At 44.5% G+C, this 16,907-nt stretch overlaps 1 protein-coding gene across 4 annotated transcripts in view; it reads right to left on the bottom strand.

Annotated features, from left to right (window-relative positions):
* Positions 1-16,907, bottom strand: part of RASGRP2 (RAS guanyl releasing protein 2) — a 261,441-nt gene that overhangs the window by 9,205 nt on the left and 235,329 nt on the right. For all 4 annotated transcript variants that reach the window (XM_068259466.1, XM_068259465.1, XM_068259468.1 and 1 more), the window contains 2 exons: positions 16,574-16,610; positions 6,568-6,726 (listed from right to left, as the gene is read on the bottom strand). In XM_068259466.1, the coding sequence (XP_068115567.1) occupies positions 6,568-6,726; positions 16,574-16,610 (196 nt within the window). The remainder of the gene's footprint in view (positions 1-6,567; positions 6,727-16,573; positions 16,611-16,907) is intronic.

Raw genomic sequence — 16,907 nt, 5'->3', positions numbered from 1 at the left:
TTCCTGTACATTGCTCTGTACAATATATATCACCACTTGGGACAAGTGGAAGTACACTTAGGTGAGATAGCAGGCTGCAGGAAAGCCTCTATTACATAAGCATACTGTACATAGCATATTGCATTACAGGGAATACTATTACACATTAACCTGAAGTGGAAAACCACATACATTTGACGATGCAATGGTGAAATGGAAAGAAGGGGGAGAATAAAGGCAACGGCAGTAGTTGGAACTTCATTATTAATACATACAAATGTTCATTTAATCAAAAAGGGTTGCTTTTTTGCTGACCCAAGCTGCAAAATGTCTGGCTTGCAAATAAATAACATGTGGTTGTCTGTTATAGCAAGCTTTCTTCTCTAAATAAGAAGTCTAACAGTTCAAGAGTAAATGTAAAATAGTGAGGTGACCAAAAGGTATAAAACAAAACGATATAAAAAGGAGAGATATGGTAAGCTTACCACTCCTACGGTGAAGTAGCGCATGTAGCAATGAAAACCTAGACTGATATTATCCAGAGCAGCCTTTCTCAACCTTTTTACCCAGGAAGAAGCCTGCAAATAACTTTTGGATCTCAAGCAACAATTTTTTTGATAGTGAGAAACCGCTGCATTTATTTTGCAGGAGCATGGTCTTTAAAAGTAGGTGAGACTGATTATTTCTCTACCCCATATTACACTGCCACTCATACTGTCTCCTTATCCTAGTGCTTTTTATTGTGCTCATTATTATTCTGAGCCCCAATTTAGTGCTCCTTTACAGTACCCAGGGCCTGATTTCTGGGAAGGCCAGAAAGGCCACGGCCTAGGGTGATAAAATTCGATAAGATAAGAAGGGCGGCATGACTAGGAGAGAGAAGAGGTCATATGTCAAAGTAAATCATCTCTTCTGGTCCCGCAGCGCAGCCATCCAGTGCCCAGCTCTGCACTAATAGCTGAATTTCAGAGTTCCCCAATCCCTGCATCTCTCTCTCACTTCCTGATGTGTTAAAACAATCAGGATCAATCATAACTGTCACTGATAATCCATTCCTTTGTATGATGGACATACAGATCGATATAAGAAATACCAGAGATTTACATTACAAAGCAGATAGAACTAAGTTCCGCTGAGTTTTAATGCAGGCATTCCCAAACATCAGTGAGGTCTGCTAGTTAGTTTCTTTACCTCTTTTACAGCTTTGACACTGACCCCAGCAGTTGTTAATTAATTTATCTAATCCTAATTTATGACCGTTTTTCTTAGCTAGCAGTGGTCTCTTCTCTTCCTTAGTTAACTCTTTCCTGACTCATTTTCTGTTCCTACCATCTATGAGAGAGAACTGCAGGAATAAAAATGCTGTTTTCTTCCCTTTCATTGCTAAACTGTCATTTTAAAGGACACCTGAGCAGTGGTGCTCATCCAATATTCGGGTATCCGAACTACCCAGATAATCCAAACTTTTTCCACTATTCGAACTTTGAATAGCAATTCGGATATTTTTTAAAATCCGAATAGCACTATCCGAGCAAACTCGGATATCCCATCTGAGAGAGAGAGATTTTTTTTTTGAGGGGGGATTTTAAATCCCTACATCATTAAAAAAAAAAAAAAGCTGAACTCTTGCACAGGACAGAAGGAAAACAGAGAAATGTACCATGTATGTATTTCGAGAGCCTGTCTAATTCCCCCTCCTCTATGTCACAAGTTGTAATTTGATCTCTACACTGTGTCACCTGACTGCCACAACATCCAAGCTCATTTGAAAGCACAGGATGTTAAAAATATGTCTGCTTCCATAAAAGCAGGAAGTAGACACACTGCAGATTTATTGCAGGATTTGTATCAGCTGTAACAAAAAAATGTTTTTATTTAAAGGTTATGTTGTTAAGTATCTTTTAGAGCAGAGAGGAAGTTCTGAGTTCAGGTCCACTATAATTACAACAGAACATCCAAAGTGGGTCTTGACAGGATCTTTGCTACTTACCTGTTCTCTGTTTTGGATGGGCTTCTCTCCATTGCACTGCCCTGCCACCTGTTTGTGGCTCCGACTGCAGCCAGTCGCACAGAGGACAAAGAAGCAGCGCATGCTCTGGCCACTCACGCTCCCTGTAATTTCTCACTCCTGCCCATGGCCAGTACAGTGTTATGCATTCTTGACAAATACCGGTCATACATCAGCGTCATTTCTCAAGTATGCATGTCCAGAACACTGTCGGCTGCTGTGCACATTTGGGCAGGAGCGCAAATTACAGGAATTATTTGTTGAATGGGGGGCAGAGCAGCACAACTGAAATGAGCCCATTCAAACCAATGATCGCTAGTCAGAGTGTTGGACAAAATATATATTTTTTTTGGGGGGGCGCTTGGTGACAGCAGGCCTAGGGCACTGGAAAGTACAAATCCGGCCCTGACAGTACCCCCTATTATAATGTGCTCTATTATACTTCCCACTATGATGCGGGAAAATGGCAGGGAACCCCTGCAGAGTGCTCAAGGAACCCTAGGGTTGAGAAAGTCTGATCTAGAGTTTGTGCAATAGACTTGAACGCCTCAAGGGATCGAGGCACTCAAGTCTACTACATATTGGCTAAGAAGCACTTTTTGATGGTTTTTATTGACCTGATGAAGCTGGAGATACCAGAGAAATGCGTTATCTCAACCTTTTGTGCAATCATTTCTTGAAAAACACAATCAAGTTTTCGATTGTAACGTGCTACTTCACCACAGGAGATGTATGCTTCCCGTACCTCTCCTTTTTATATCGTAATATTTGTTTTATACCTTTTGGGCGCCTCCACCATTTTACATTTATACTTCTCACATTTCTATTTGGAGGTTTTTATGTTTTGAGTAGCCCTTAGGCACTACCCAATTTGCCAGGAGTGTGACCTCTGTGGCACTTTGCAGAACTGAGCGGAGGTGGATTTTCCTTCGTAAGCCACATTGGTGGTTGCATTTCTTGCAACCCAAAATTTGTGAGTGTATTATTTTACACATATCTATCTTGGTGTATAGACATACTGCACTATTGGCTCTTGGCGTTTTTTTGCTTAGAGTCTTTTTAGTCCTTGGTTTCCCACCCCACACCAAACAATTTAAAGCAAGTCAAAGGAGACAAAAACAAACAGATACTCATCTATGGAGAGGGAAGGCTCTGGGTCCTTTAGAGTCTTCCCATTCCTCTCATGGTCACCTTGCTCCAGTGCTGTCACCCCCGTTTTAATCTGCTGCCACCGGAGGTTTTGTGAGCCCGAGTGCTCCCTAAAGTGTGCGACTCCGTAGTGCCCAGGTGCTCGTGCGCAGCCACGCATGCGCAGTACGGAGCTGCCCATCTTTGGGAGCACTCGGGCTCCCGAAGCCTTTTAAAGTCTCCCGTGGCAGCACAGAGTAGTATTCAACCCATCAGTCAGTGACAGTGCTTTAACAAGGGACCATAGGAGGAACAGGAAGGCTCTATAGGACCAAGACCCTTCCCTCTCCACAGGTGAGTATCTGTTTTTTAGTTTTGTTTTTTCCCTTTTCTTTTTTTTCACTTCAAGCTTGTTTTAAAGGACAACTGTAACGAGGCATATGGGAGCTGCCCTATTTATTTACTTTTAAGCCATACCAGTTGCCTGGCTGTTCTGCTGATCTTCTGCCTCTAATATTTTTAAGCCATAGACCCTGAACAAGCATGCTGCAGATCAGGTGTTTCTGACTTTATTGTCAGATCTGACAAAATTAGCTGCATGCTTGTTTCTGGTGTTATTCAGACACTACTGAAGCCAAATAGATCAGCAGGACTGCCAGGCAACTGGTATTGTTTAAAAGGAAATAAATATGGCAGCCCCTATTCTATTCACTACAGATGTCCTTTAAGAGAATGGAGTTTTATTCCCTAAGTAATAAAAATCTTTGACCATATGAGGATGTGAAGCAAGGAAGTAAGCTAGAACAAAGATAGAGATGGTCTATGCAGCATAGGGAGGGCTTGTGTTGACAGGGTTTTGAGTTCAAGTTGCTTTTTAACTTTATCGTGAGTTCAAACTGAAGATTTGAAAAAAAACTGAGAAAATGACTGCACTTGTCCTACTGAATCTAATGTTAAAATGATAGCTGAACTTCAATTAAAGGTCAATCTACAAAACCTATTATAGTAGCATACGTTCATCTTGTCCTCTTACTGCAGTAGATATTTTGAATGTGTGTGAAACACTATAAGGCACAAAATATGGTTATGTTAGGTTTTGGATGTGGGTAAGAAGATTTTGACTTAATTAGGTGCAATGTAACTCAGAATATACTGCCAGTTTTTATGATAAAGAGAACTAGAAACAATATGATTTTTGTAACAGACTTGAAGAAACCCAAAAGAACTGAGAGGTAAAAGAGTGATTATTCTCCTTCACATGAAAGTGAAACTTTTAAAATAAAGAATCATTATGTGGACTTGATCTGTGTGACTTGGACTTGATCTATGTGGAATCTAAAGGCTCGTACACACGCCGTACTAAAGGCAACGACGGGTCCGTCGTCACCTCTCGCTGGATCTGTTTTCAGACAGTACAGCGTGTGTACAGTCTGTCGGCGGACTGATAAGGCTGTTCCTGAACGATCCGCCGGGCGGATCGTTCAGAAACAGCCTTATTGGCCCATACTCACGGGCTACTTTTTGTCCTGTCGCCAGCACACGGGAGCGTGTGCCCGACAGGTTCGGCGACAGCTCGTCGCCAGGTCCCTCCGCGTACACACGCGGAAGAGGGATTACTGAAGCGACGGAAGCCGTCGCCAGCGTTCCTCCCCCTCGCCAGAAGTGCCGTGGATTTTCTATTATGTTGCTGTTGCTAGTCCGCATACTCACGCGGACTAGCGACAGTTGCGGCAAAGTTGCGGCGGCAACTGTCGCCAGGCGATTGACCGCGCCAATCGCCTGGCGACAGCAGCGACGAGCGACGGTTCGGGGTGCTTGCCGGTGTTGCACCTCATACTCACGGGCGACCTGTCGCCGCAACACCCGCGCGCCGCGTGTTGCGCCGACAATTGTAGCCCGTGAGTATGGGCCATAACAGTCCGCCAACAGACTGTACACACGCTGTATTGTCTGCTGAAAACCCGCCCAGCGGGAGGTGACGACGGACCCGTCTTTGTCTTTAGTACGGCGGGTGTACGAGCCTTTAGACTTAAACTCCATTGCATGATCTTGTATTTTGTACCTTGTTGCCTGTCTCTCTACTATCTATTGTTCAGCGCTGCATAATATGTTGGCACTTTATAAATACAATACATAACTCCCACCTGGGTCATCAGAATACAGTAAGGATTGCTGAAACAATGGATTGGAGTTTGTGCTACTGCTGCAGTTATATATGGGGCCCACAACAAGAACTTACCTTTAAAGAAAACCTGTACTAAAAAAACATCCCCTGGGGGGTACTCACCTCAGGAGGGGGAAGCCTTAAGGTCCCAATGAGGCTTCCCCCTCCCCTGTAGCTGCAGGCAGTCCAGCTCTGGCTCCCCCGACAAGCGCTGATTTATTTACCTCGCCGGGATTCAGCACAGACGCAGTAGCGGCTCTTCCTTCGGGTACGGCGGAAATAGCCAAACCAGATCACATCTGCTCTACTGCACAGGCGCAAAAGGACTCGCGCCTGCGCAGCAGAGTGAATCGATCGGGTTCGGCTATTTCCGCCTTAGCCCAAGGGGAGATCCGCTACTGCGTCTGTGCTGAATCCCGGAAGGTAAATATTTACATCATCGCACTTCGAGGGGCTGCAGCTGGACAACGGAGGAACAGAGAAGAACGGGGGAAGCCTCGTTAGGATCCAGAGGCTTCCCCCTCACGAGGTAAGTACCCCTCAGGGACTTTTTCTTAATTACAGGTTTTCTTTAATAAAGCAAGTATTTTCTGGATTTATTAACAAAAGAAAACATTCTCACCTTGGTTCCTGTACAGCAGGGGTAGGGAACCTATGGCTCGGGAGCCAGATGTGGCTCTTTTGATGGCTGCATCTGGCTCTCAGACAAATCAGTAGTGGTAGATTCACTAAGCTACACTGCTCAAGCAGCACAGCTTAGTGTGACAACGCAAGTAACATTTTCAAAGTAGGCATGTTGCTGCTGTAGCATGTACTACTAACTTACTTGCGCTCCCCCCAAGACTAACGGCCACTCCAATTGTACTTGTATTTAGTTTGAAACATATTGAATGGCTCTCTGGGAATTACATTTTAAAATATGTGGTGTTTATGGCTCTCTCAGCCAAAAAGGTTCCTGACCCCTGCTGTACAGGGTCACAAAAATTACAATTTACTAACTTTTCAGCAGTCCTCATTATGTCCTAAACTGATATCACCAAGCTGAAAATGGCAAACTTTTGCTACTTAATAGAATAGTTTTTACAGGATGTCGGTCAGTTTTGTTGGATCGCCACTGTTTTCCAATCTAAGTCATTCAGCTTCAGTGAGTCCAGGTCTGGCCATGCTGCTCTCCAAACAAGTCCAAATGACTAAGATTGTGAACCTGCGGAGTGTGTGTGAGCTGGTCTGCGAAGCCTCTAAGTAACTGATAAGTTAAAGTGATGATGAGATGCACATCGGCAGGTACCTGGTGGCAATGAGGTTTTCTTAAAGGTTCTTGGAAGAGAGAAGGAGAAGTGACGCTGCTGCTGTGAATTTTCTCGCTTCTCGCAGACACTTTTAGATCTTTTCTTGCATTCTACAGCGAGTCTATCTTTGCAGTGCTTGTGACAGTTAACCCCACATGCTGCAGAGAAAAACACACACATCAGGGTAACTTAGTATTTCTTTCCTATGACAGTACCAGAAAATGCAGGAGTGGAATTGGTGGAGAATTCTCTGACCTGAGATGGAGGCTGCCATATTTATTTCCTTTTAAACAATACCAGTTGCCTGGCATCCTGCTGATTTTTCATGCATCAGTTGTGTCTGAATGCAGCAACTGCAGTCAAACTTAGGGCCAGTGCCAGGGGCATAAGTAGAAATCATTAGGACCCCCTGCAAAACTTTGGATGGGGCCCCCTCCCCCCCCCCCCCCTCGCTTTCTGCACACGTAAACTGAGAACCAGTGTTATTCCGTTGACTAGTGCAGACTTGAATGTGTTTTTCAAATGCAGATAACAACAGACAGCAGTGAAGCACTGCAGGAATTTTCTCTATCAATTATATTAGCCTCTGTGATAAAACGTGCATGTTTTCACACATACAGACACGCATGGTGTGCAGAAAACACGACAGACGAGTGTGCTCCCAGCCTCAGCTTATTACATTCACTCTGCCCACCTATGATGCAGCAGAACTGGCTCTGCAGACTTCTCCAACATCACTACAGTACAGAGCACTTGGCAAGGGGGTGGAGAGGCTGGGGGGGGTAGGGATGTACACAAGAGCCTGCTGCACACTGAGGGGCTGTCTACAAATCTTTATCTACAAAACTTTGTACTATTCCTTATCAGTGGCTGAGCGAATGCAGTCATTAGAACAATTGTGCAGAAAGCAGAACGTTTTTTCTCTCTGTGCCCTTAGTTGTCAGTCTATCAGGACAGGGAAAAGAAACTTCTCCCCCCAAAGGGCCCCCTGCTGCTTCTGGGCCCCCCTGCAGCTGCATCCCTTGCAGGGTCTATTGCTACACCCCTGGCCAGTGCACGCCAAAAACCGCTAGCGGATCCACAAACGCTAGCGGTTTTTGAAGAGCTTTTTCACAGCAATTCTAGGCATGTTTAGAGAGATTTTCAAAAAATGCCTAGCATTGTTTTGAGCGATTTTGTGTAGTGTTTTTTTATATTTTGTTACAGTAGAGCTGTAACTGAACAGATACAGTAACAAAAACGCTTGAAAAACCTCTCTGATCTAACGTTTTTTAGAGCGGTTTTTCACTTTCCTATACTTAACATTGAGGCAGAATCGCCTCAGAAATCAGCAAAAATGCTGCAGCCCGTGTACCAAGCCGTCCAGTGGGGCACTGGTGCAGTCCAGAGAGAAGGTCAGGAACTAAACGGCCTCAAGGAGGATGGAGGAAGCCCCGGGTAAGTTTAAATCACTTCTGATCTGCAGGCTTGTTTGTAGTGGGTCTATGACTCAAAGTATTAGAGGCAGAGGATCAGCAGGACAATCAGGCAATGTGCATTGTTTAAAAGGAAACAAATATAACGCTCTCAGGTCAGTTGTGCTTTAAATACAACTATAACTGTAGAAAACAAAAACACAATAGCAACTTGATTGATCCATAGGTCTAATATGACTAACTTATTGTTAAAAATAATTGTTATCCTATGGATTTCTGGAGCTGACGGTAAGCTCAGTTTGTGCATCAATACAACCATGGCAACACTGCTGTTTGGGGCACAATATGCCCTCAGATTCCCATTTACATCCAGAGCTGCATTTTCTACTCTTTCCCACATACCTAGACGAAAGCCCAGTACACACTTTTAATTACAATTGGCCAATCACTGACTAATTTTACCTTCTCCGTGTAGTATGAGGGTTAACCTACACAATCTGCTCATAGTGCTCAATCTGTTGGTCCTCACACTACATGGGTGTGGTAAAATCGGTCAGTGATTGGCCAATCATGTACCAGGCTTAAAGAGGAACTCCAGTGAAAATAATGTAATGAACAAAAGTGCTTAATTTTTACAATAATTATGTATATACATGATTTAGTCAGTGTTTGCCCATTGTAAAAGCTTTTCTCTCCCTGATTTACATTCTGACATTTATCACATGGTGACATTTTCACTGCTTGCAGGTGATGTCAGTGGAAGGAGATGCTGCTTGCTTTTTTGGCAGTTGGAAACAGCTGTTATTTCCCACAATGCAACAAGGCTCCCACAGTGTGATGTCAGGACCATGGTCCTGACATCACACTGTGGGAAGGGTTTGCAACACAAAATTAGCCATACAGACCCCCTGATGATTTATTCGAGAAATGGTAAAGATTTCTCATGGGACCTTTCCCATGATAAATCTTTACAGTTTCTTGAATAGGTCATCAGGAGGGTCTGTATTGCTGATATTGTTGGTATCAGCTACTGATTGGGATGAAGATCAATCCTTGGTTATGGTTTCTCTTTAAGACCTGGTACAGACATTCAATATTTATTGGGCATTCACTGATCGATTTTACTATTCCATGTAATATGAGAGCTTACCTACACAATCTGTTAATAGTATTCAAAATCTGCTGGCCCTTATACTATCTGGAGGTGGTAAAATTGGCCAATCATTGGCCTATGAAAATTGAAGGTGTTTGCCAGGCGTAATCCAGAGATTAAAGGAAACTGTGGCACTCCCATTAAGCAGTTGCTGCTAGAAAGCCCTGGGTATAGATGTGTTTACATAGATGTTATGATGGAATGCCATGCCATGGAATGCCATGATGGAATTGGTTTTATTTCATTTATGTTTCCAGTAGAAGTGCTTATGCAGAATGATGCAGAATTATCAACACTAAAGGGGCCCAGAAGGGATGGTCGGAAATGTCGATTTCCAGTCCTGCAGAAATTCTGATTACCGCCAATGCCGATTACCGATTTCACAGATTTCCGAGTTCGGATTTCCGGGGGGTCATTTTTTGCATTCTCTGATTGGGCAAATACTTTCGATTTGTTTTTGCATTCTCTGATTGGTCCATTGATTTCGAGTTCTGTGATTGGGCTAAAATTACCGAATTGCAGTAATGCAATATTTCTGCAGAATTCCGATTTCAGAGTTCTGATCGGAAATTCAGAAATTTCAATTCCGCGAAATCCAAATGAGCATCCCTAGGGCCTTCATTCAATAGCTTCTATATGTGCTTTGATTAGTTGTAACTAGGGTGGGACGACGAATCCGGCGAATCCACGAATCCCTCGAATATAATGAGAAATATTCGAGATTCGTGGATTTGAATCCCGACGCCATTTTCCACTATACGAATCCGCCGAATCCCGACGCCGCATCGCCGCGCATCTGCCGCTCGCACTCGTCCTCCTCCGACCCCCCCCGCGCCTCCTCCGCTCGCCCCCCCTGCCCGCATAGTTACCATCTACTCACCTATCTATAGCGGAGCGCAGAGCGGCAGACCTCTCGCCGACTTCCTGGTTCCCCCTAGTGACCGGCTCTTACAATGACGTCATCAGTAAGAGCCGGTCCGGCCACTAGAGGGAACAGGGAAGTAACGAAGAGGTCTGCCGCTCTGCGCTCCACGGGAAAGGTGAGTAGATTATTATGCAGGGGTGAGCGGAGGAGGCACGGGTGGACGGAGGGGGCTGTGGGGGGGTTGGCGGGGGAGGGGGGTTCTATCTTCCTACCTACCTACCTAGCACTATCCCTACCTACCTACAGGCCGCTATACCTACCTACCTACCTACCTACAGGCCACTATACCTACTTACCTACAGGCCCCTATAACTACCTAAAGGCCCCCTATACGCACCTACCTGCCTACCTAAAGGCCCCTATACCTACCTAAAGGCCCCTATACCTACCTACCTACCTAAAGGCCCCTATACCTACCTACCTACAGGCCACTATACCTACCTACATGCCTCAATACCTACCTACCTACCCACCTACCTACAGGCCCCCTATACATACCTACCTACCTAAAGGCACCTATACCTACCTACCTTCCGGACACTATACCTACCTACCTACAGGCAACTATACCTACCTACAGGCCACTATACCTACCTACCTACCTACCGGCCACTATCCTTACCTACCTACCTACAGGCTGCTATACCTACCTACCTACCTACCTACCTACAGGCCGCTATACCCACCTACCTAAAGGCCCCCTATACCTACCTAAAGGCCCCCTATACGTACCTACCTACCTACCTAAAGGCCCCTATACCTACCTACCTACCTAAATGCCCCTATACCTACCTACCTACCTACCTACAGGCCACTATACCTACCTACAGGCCTCAATACTTACCTACCTACCTACCTACCTACAGGCCCCCTATACGTACCTACCTACCTAAAGGCACCTATACCTGCCTACCTACATACCTACCTATACTTAAGGCCCTATACCCTGCTACCTATACTGAAGGTCCCTTTACCTACCTACCTACCTAAAGGCCCCTATATCTACCTACCTACATACCTACCTATACTTAAGGCCCTATACCCTGCTACCTATACTGAAGGTCCCTTTACCTACCTACCTACCTACCTACACTGAAGGCACATGTACCTTACTACCTATACTGAAGGCCCCTATACCTAGCTACCTACCTATACTGAAGGCACATATACCCTGCTACCTATACTGAGGGCACATATACCCTGCTACCTATACTGAAGGCCCCTATACCTAGTTACCTACCAATACTGAAAGCACATGTACTGTGCTACCTATACTGAAGGCCCCTATACCTTGCTACCGATACTGAAGGCACATGTACCTTGCTACCGATACTGAAGGCCTCTATACCCTGCTACCTACCTATACTGAAGGCACATATACGCTGCTACCTATACTGAAGGTCCCTTTACCTACCTACCTACCTACACTGAAGGCACATGTACCTTACTACCTATACTGAAGGCCCCTATACCTAGCTACCTACCTATACTGAAGGCACATATACCCTGCTACCTATACTGAGGGCACATATACCCTGCTACCTATACTGAAGGCCCCTATACCTAGTTACCTACCAATACTGAAAGCACATGTACTGTGCTACCTATACTGAAGGCCCCTATACCTTGCTACCGATACTGAAGGCACATGTACCTTGCTACCGATACTGAAGGCCTCTATACCCTGCTACCTACCTATACTGAAGGCCCATATACCCTGTTACCTATACTGAAGGCCCATATACCCTGCTACCTATACTGAAGGCCCATATACCCTGCTACCTATACTGAAGGCCCATTTACCCTGCTACCTATACTGAAGGCCCATATACCCTGCTACCTATACTGAAGGCCCATATACTCTGCTACCTATACTGAAGGCCCATATACCCTGCTACCTATACTGAAGGCCCATATACCCTGCTACCTATACTGAAGGCCCATAAACCCTGCTACCTATACTGAAGGCCCCTATACCTTGCTACCTATACTGAAAGCTACCAATATTGAAGGCACCCATACCTAGCTAGCTATACTGAAGGCACCTTTACCTCGCTACCTATGCCTGGGTACCTATACTGCGGGCAACTTTACCACGGATCGCACAATTTTTATGTGCAGGATTCGTTAGATTCGGGATTCGAAAGGTTCGAGATATTGGAGAACCTTTTTAGATTCGGATCCGGATTCGGATTCGAAGAAATTGTGGATTCGTCCCATCCCTAGTTGTAACCATCAATGGCTGTCCTTGGTAGGTTTTGGTGCTCCATATCAGTTGTTATGTACAGATCACTTGAGGGGGCACAATGTAAAACTGGGCCCAGAGCTCCTAAGCTACACTACTGTACAAAATAGATGGTATACAGCTGGGAACATCAGCCTTGGAGAAGGACTCAGTAATACTAGCAGATAAGAAGTTGAACACCCACAGTGGCTTGCAAAAGTATTTGGCCCTCTTGAAGTTTTCCACATTTTGTCACATCACTCAGTGCTGATCGTAATGGAAAAAGCTACGCTTACGGATCATTACGCGTAATTTTACGCTATTACGCATTACGAAATTACGCTTACGGCATAGACATTCAATTTCGGTACATGTCTGTAATTACGCATTGCCCTTACGCAATTACGCGTAAGAATACCGTAATTCAAGTTGTTATGTTATAGGCTTACGCGTAAATTCCTATTAACAATTAATGCGTAAGGTCATGCTGCCAAGCGGAAAAGTTGACGCATGGATCAATGTTAGGTAGCCGCCGACTTTAAGGGTTAATAGCAAAGCCCCCTTAAGTGCTAAGAGCCTCAAATTTGGAGAATATATTAAGGAGATCAGAAGGAATAAGAGGGAAATTTTTTTTTTCAAAAAGACCTTATAGTTTTTGAGAAAATCGATGTTAAAGTTTCAAAGGAAAAATAGATACATTTAAAAACCCGCCGACTTTAACGGTTAATAGCAAAGCCTGCTTAAAATTTAGAAACACCAAATTTACAGGGTATATTAAGGGGATCAGTGGGAATGAGAGGAAAAAATTTTTTTTCAAAAAGACCTTATAGTTTTTGAGAAAATCGATTTTTAAGTTTCAAGGGCAAAAATGTCTTTTAAATGCGGAAAATGTCAGTTTTTTTTGCACAGGTAACAATAGTGTTTTATTTTCATAGATTCCCCCAAGTGGGAAGAGTTTTACTTACTTCGTTCTGAGTGTGGGAAATATTAAAAAAAAAACGACGTGGGGTCCCCCCTCCCAGACCTCTTTAACCCCTTGTCCCCCATGCAGACTGGGATAGCCAGAATGCGGAGCACCGGCCGCGTGGGGCTCCGCACCCTGACTATACCAGCCCGCATGGTCCATGGATTGGGGGGTCTCGGAAGGGGAGGGGCAGCCAAGCTTTCCCCTCCCCCTCCGAGCCCTTGTCCAATCCAAGGACAAGGGGCTCTTCTCCACCTCCGATGGGCGGTGGAGGTGGAGGCCGCGATTTCCTGGGGGGGAGGTTCATGGTGGCATCTGGGAGTCCCCTTTAAAAAGGGGTCCCCCAGATGCCCACCCCCCCTCCCAGGAGAAATGAGTATAGAGGTACTTGTACCCCTTACCCATTTCCTTTAAGAGTTAAAAGTAAATAAACACACAGACACTTTGAAAAAGTATTTTAATTGAACAAAAAACATAACCACGAAAAAAGTCCTTTAATATTCTTAATTAACCATTAATACTTACCTGTCCCTTTAAAAGCCAGTTCCCACGCAATATCCTCGGAAATATACTAATCAGTTACAATGTAACAAAGCTATTACAATGTAACAACTTTGTTACTTTGTAACACCACCGCACCCGACGTCACTCGCCGCCACCGCCGCGTCTGCGCTGACCCGACAGAGCTCTGAGCTATATAGCTCAGAGCTCCCTAAGCATCTTTGTATTTGGGCTCCAAGGAGCCCCATTGGTCCTTAGCAGACCAATGGGGTTCCTTTAAATCAGAAGGAACCCCATTGGTCTGCTAAGGACCAATGGGGCTCCTTGGAGCCCAAATACAAAGATGCTAAGAGAGCTCTGAGCTATATAGCTCAGAGCTCTGTCGGGTCCGTGCGGGACGCTAAGTCCCCGCCGCCTCCCGCTGTCCTCCCCGCCTCTTCCACATGTCACCCACATGTCACCCACATGTGGGTGACATGTGGGTGACAGATGTGGGCGGGGTTGACAGCGGGAGGCGGCGGGGACTTAGCGTCCCGCACTGACCCGACAGAGCTCTGAGCTATATAGCTCAGAGTTCTCTTAGCATCTTTGTATTTGGGCTCCAAGGAGCCCCATTGGTCCTTAGCAGACCAATGGGGTTCCTTCTGATTTAAAGGAACCCCATTGGTCTGCTAAGGACCAATGGGGCTCCTTGGAGCCCAAATACAAAGATGCTTAGGGAGCTCTGAGCTATATAGCTCAGAGCTCTGTCGGGTCAGCGCAGACGCGGCGGTGGCGGCGAGTGACGTCGGGTGCGGTGGTGTTACAAAGTAACAAAGTTGTTACATTGTAATAGCTTTGTTACATTGTAACTGATTAGTATATTTCCGAGGATATTGCGTGGGAACTGGCTTTTAAAGGGACAGGTAAGTATTAATGGTTAATTAAGAATATTAAAGGACTTTTTTCGTGGTTATGTTTTTTGTTCAATTAAAATACTTTTTCAAAGTGTCTGTGTGTTTATTTACTTTTAACTCTTAAAGGAAATGGGTAAGGGGTACAAGTACCTCTATACTCATTTCTCCTGGGAGGGGGGGTGGGCATCTGGGGGACCCCTTTTTAAAGGGGACTCCCAGATGCCCCCATGAACCTCCCCCCCAGGAAATCGCGGCCTCCACCTCCACCGCCCATCGGAGGTGGAGAAGAGCCCCTTGTCCTTGGATTGGACAAGGGCTCGGAGGGGGAGGGGAAAGCGTGGCTGCCCCTCCCCTTCCGAGACCCCCCAATCCATGGACCATGCGGGCTGGTATAGTCAGGGTGCGGAGCCCCACGCGGCCGGTGCTCCGCATTCTGGCTATCCCAGTCTGCATGGGGGACAAGGGGTTAAAGAGGTCTGGGAGGGGGGACCCCACGTCGTTTTTTTTTTAATATTTCCCACACTCAGAACGAAGTAAGTAAAACTCTTCCCACTTGGGGGAATCTATGAAAATAAAACACTATTGTTACCTGTGCAAAAAAAACTGACATTTTCCGCATTTAAAAGACATTTTTGCCCTTGAAACTTAAAAATCGATTTTCTCAAAAACTATAAGGTCTTTTTGAAAAAAAAAATGTTTCCTCTTATTCCCACTGATCCCCTTAATATACCCTGTAAATTTGGTGTTTCTAAATTTTAAGCAGGCTTTGCTATTAACCGTTAAAGTCGGTGGGTTTTTAAATGTATCTATTTTTCCTTTGAAACTTTAACATCGATTTTCTCAAAAACTATAAAGTCTTTTTGAAAAATTTTTTTTTCCTCTTATTCCTTCTGATGTCCTTAATATATTCTCCAAATTTGAGGCTCTTAGCACTTAAGGGGGCTTTGCTATTAACCCTTAAAGTCGGCGGCTTTTTTATATTATACGGGAGCGTAATATTACGCGATTACGGCAGACTGTGTAATTTCAATAGGAGTTTACTGTCTTACGCGTAATTTGTTACGCGTAAAACGTAACCCACGGTCTACGCGTAATTAATTACGCGTAATACCGTAACCTTACACGTAACGCTTATGGTGCATTTGTAGTGAATTACGATGCGTAATTACGCTAATGCGTAATTTCGGCCCAGCACTGACATCACTGCCACAAACATGAATCAATTTTATTGGAATTCCACGTGAAAGACCAATACAAAGTGGTGTACCCGTGAGAAGTGGAACGAAAATCATACGTGATTCCAAACATTTTTTACAAATCAATAACTGCAAAGTGGGGTGTGCGTAATTATTCAGCCCCCTGAGTAAATACTTTGTAGAACCACCTTTTGCTGCAATTACAGCTGCCAGTATTTTAGGGTATGTCTCTACCAGCTTTGCACATCTAGAGACTGAATTCCTTGCCCATTCTTCTTTGCAAGACAGCTCCAGCTCAGTCAGATTAGATAGACAGCGTTTGTGAACAGCAGTTTTCAGATCTTGCCACAGATTATCGATTGGATTTAGATCTGGACTTTGAGCGTAAGGGTAATTCCGGGCTCCAGCGGTTGCCAGACCGGTGGAGTTTTGCAGCAGCCTGGAGAGCCGTTGTTCGGCTCGCCCTGCGCCCAACTCACCAGAAGCTAGCCACCTTCTCTGAAGCAGTTTTTGATTATTGTATTCTTTTTTTGTCCCTCACCTATGTGTTTGTGTCACTGTAGGAGAAATCTCACTGTATGGTTCCTACACCCTCTATTTCAAGGAATGACCATTCTGTAGCTGGGACTGTGTTTCACTCTCTAATAGCAGTTGTAATTCTAAGTCGTAAAGTTAACATACCGTAGCTTGAATTTACAATTACAGCGTAAATAAAGAAATAATTTGCATACCTCGACACTTTAGTCCTTTCTTATAGATTCCAAGTATCTGAAATGTAAAAAAAAAAGATATAATCTGTTTAAACACTGTGATGTGGTTAAGAATATTCACTAACCACATCAGCTTCTTCATAAACTGCAGCAGATAACTGTATCTCCTTCACTTGCCTATTTGAATTACAAGGCAATCTGATCATTGTCTAGCAAATGGCAATGCTACCATCAAAACATAGCTGAAAACGAATAGAAAACATGAAATGACTGATATTATATTATTATGTATTTAATGTTTTAGGGCAAAAATGTAATTTTGAGTTTCTTCCCACTAGAAGAAGCAACGAAAAAA

Source organism: Hyperolius riggenbachi, chromosome 11, assembly GCF_040937935.1.
Source record: "Hyperolius riggenbachi isolate aHypRig1 chromosome 11, aHypRig1.pri, whole genome shotgun sequence".
Lineage (NCBI taxonomy): Eukaryota > Metazoa > Chordata > Amphibia > Anura > Hyperoliidae > Hyperolius > Hyperolius riggenbachi.
Note: the sequence above shows the minus strand (reverse complement) of the source record. Positions and strands in the feature narration are given on the sequence as shown.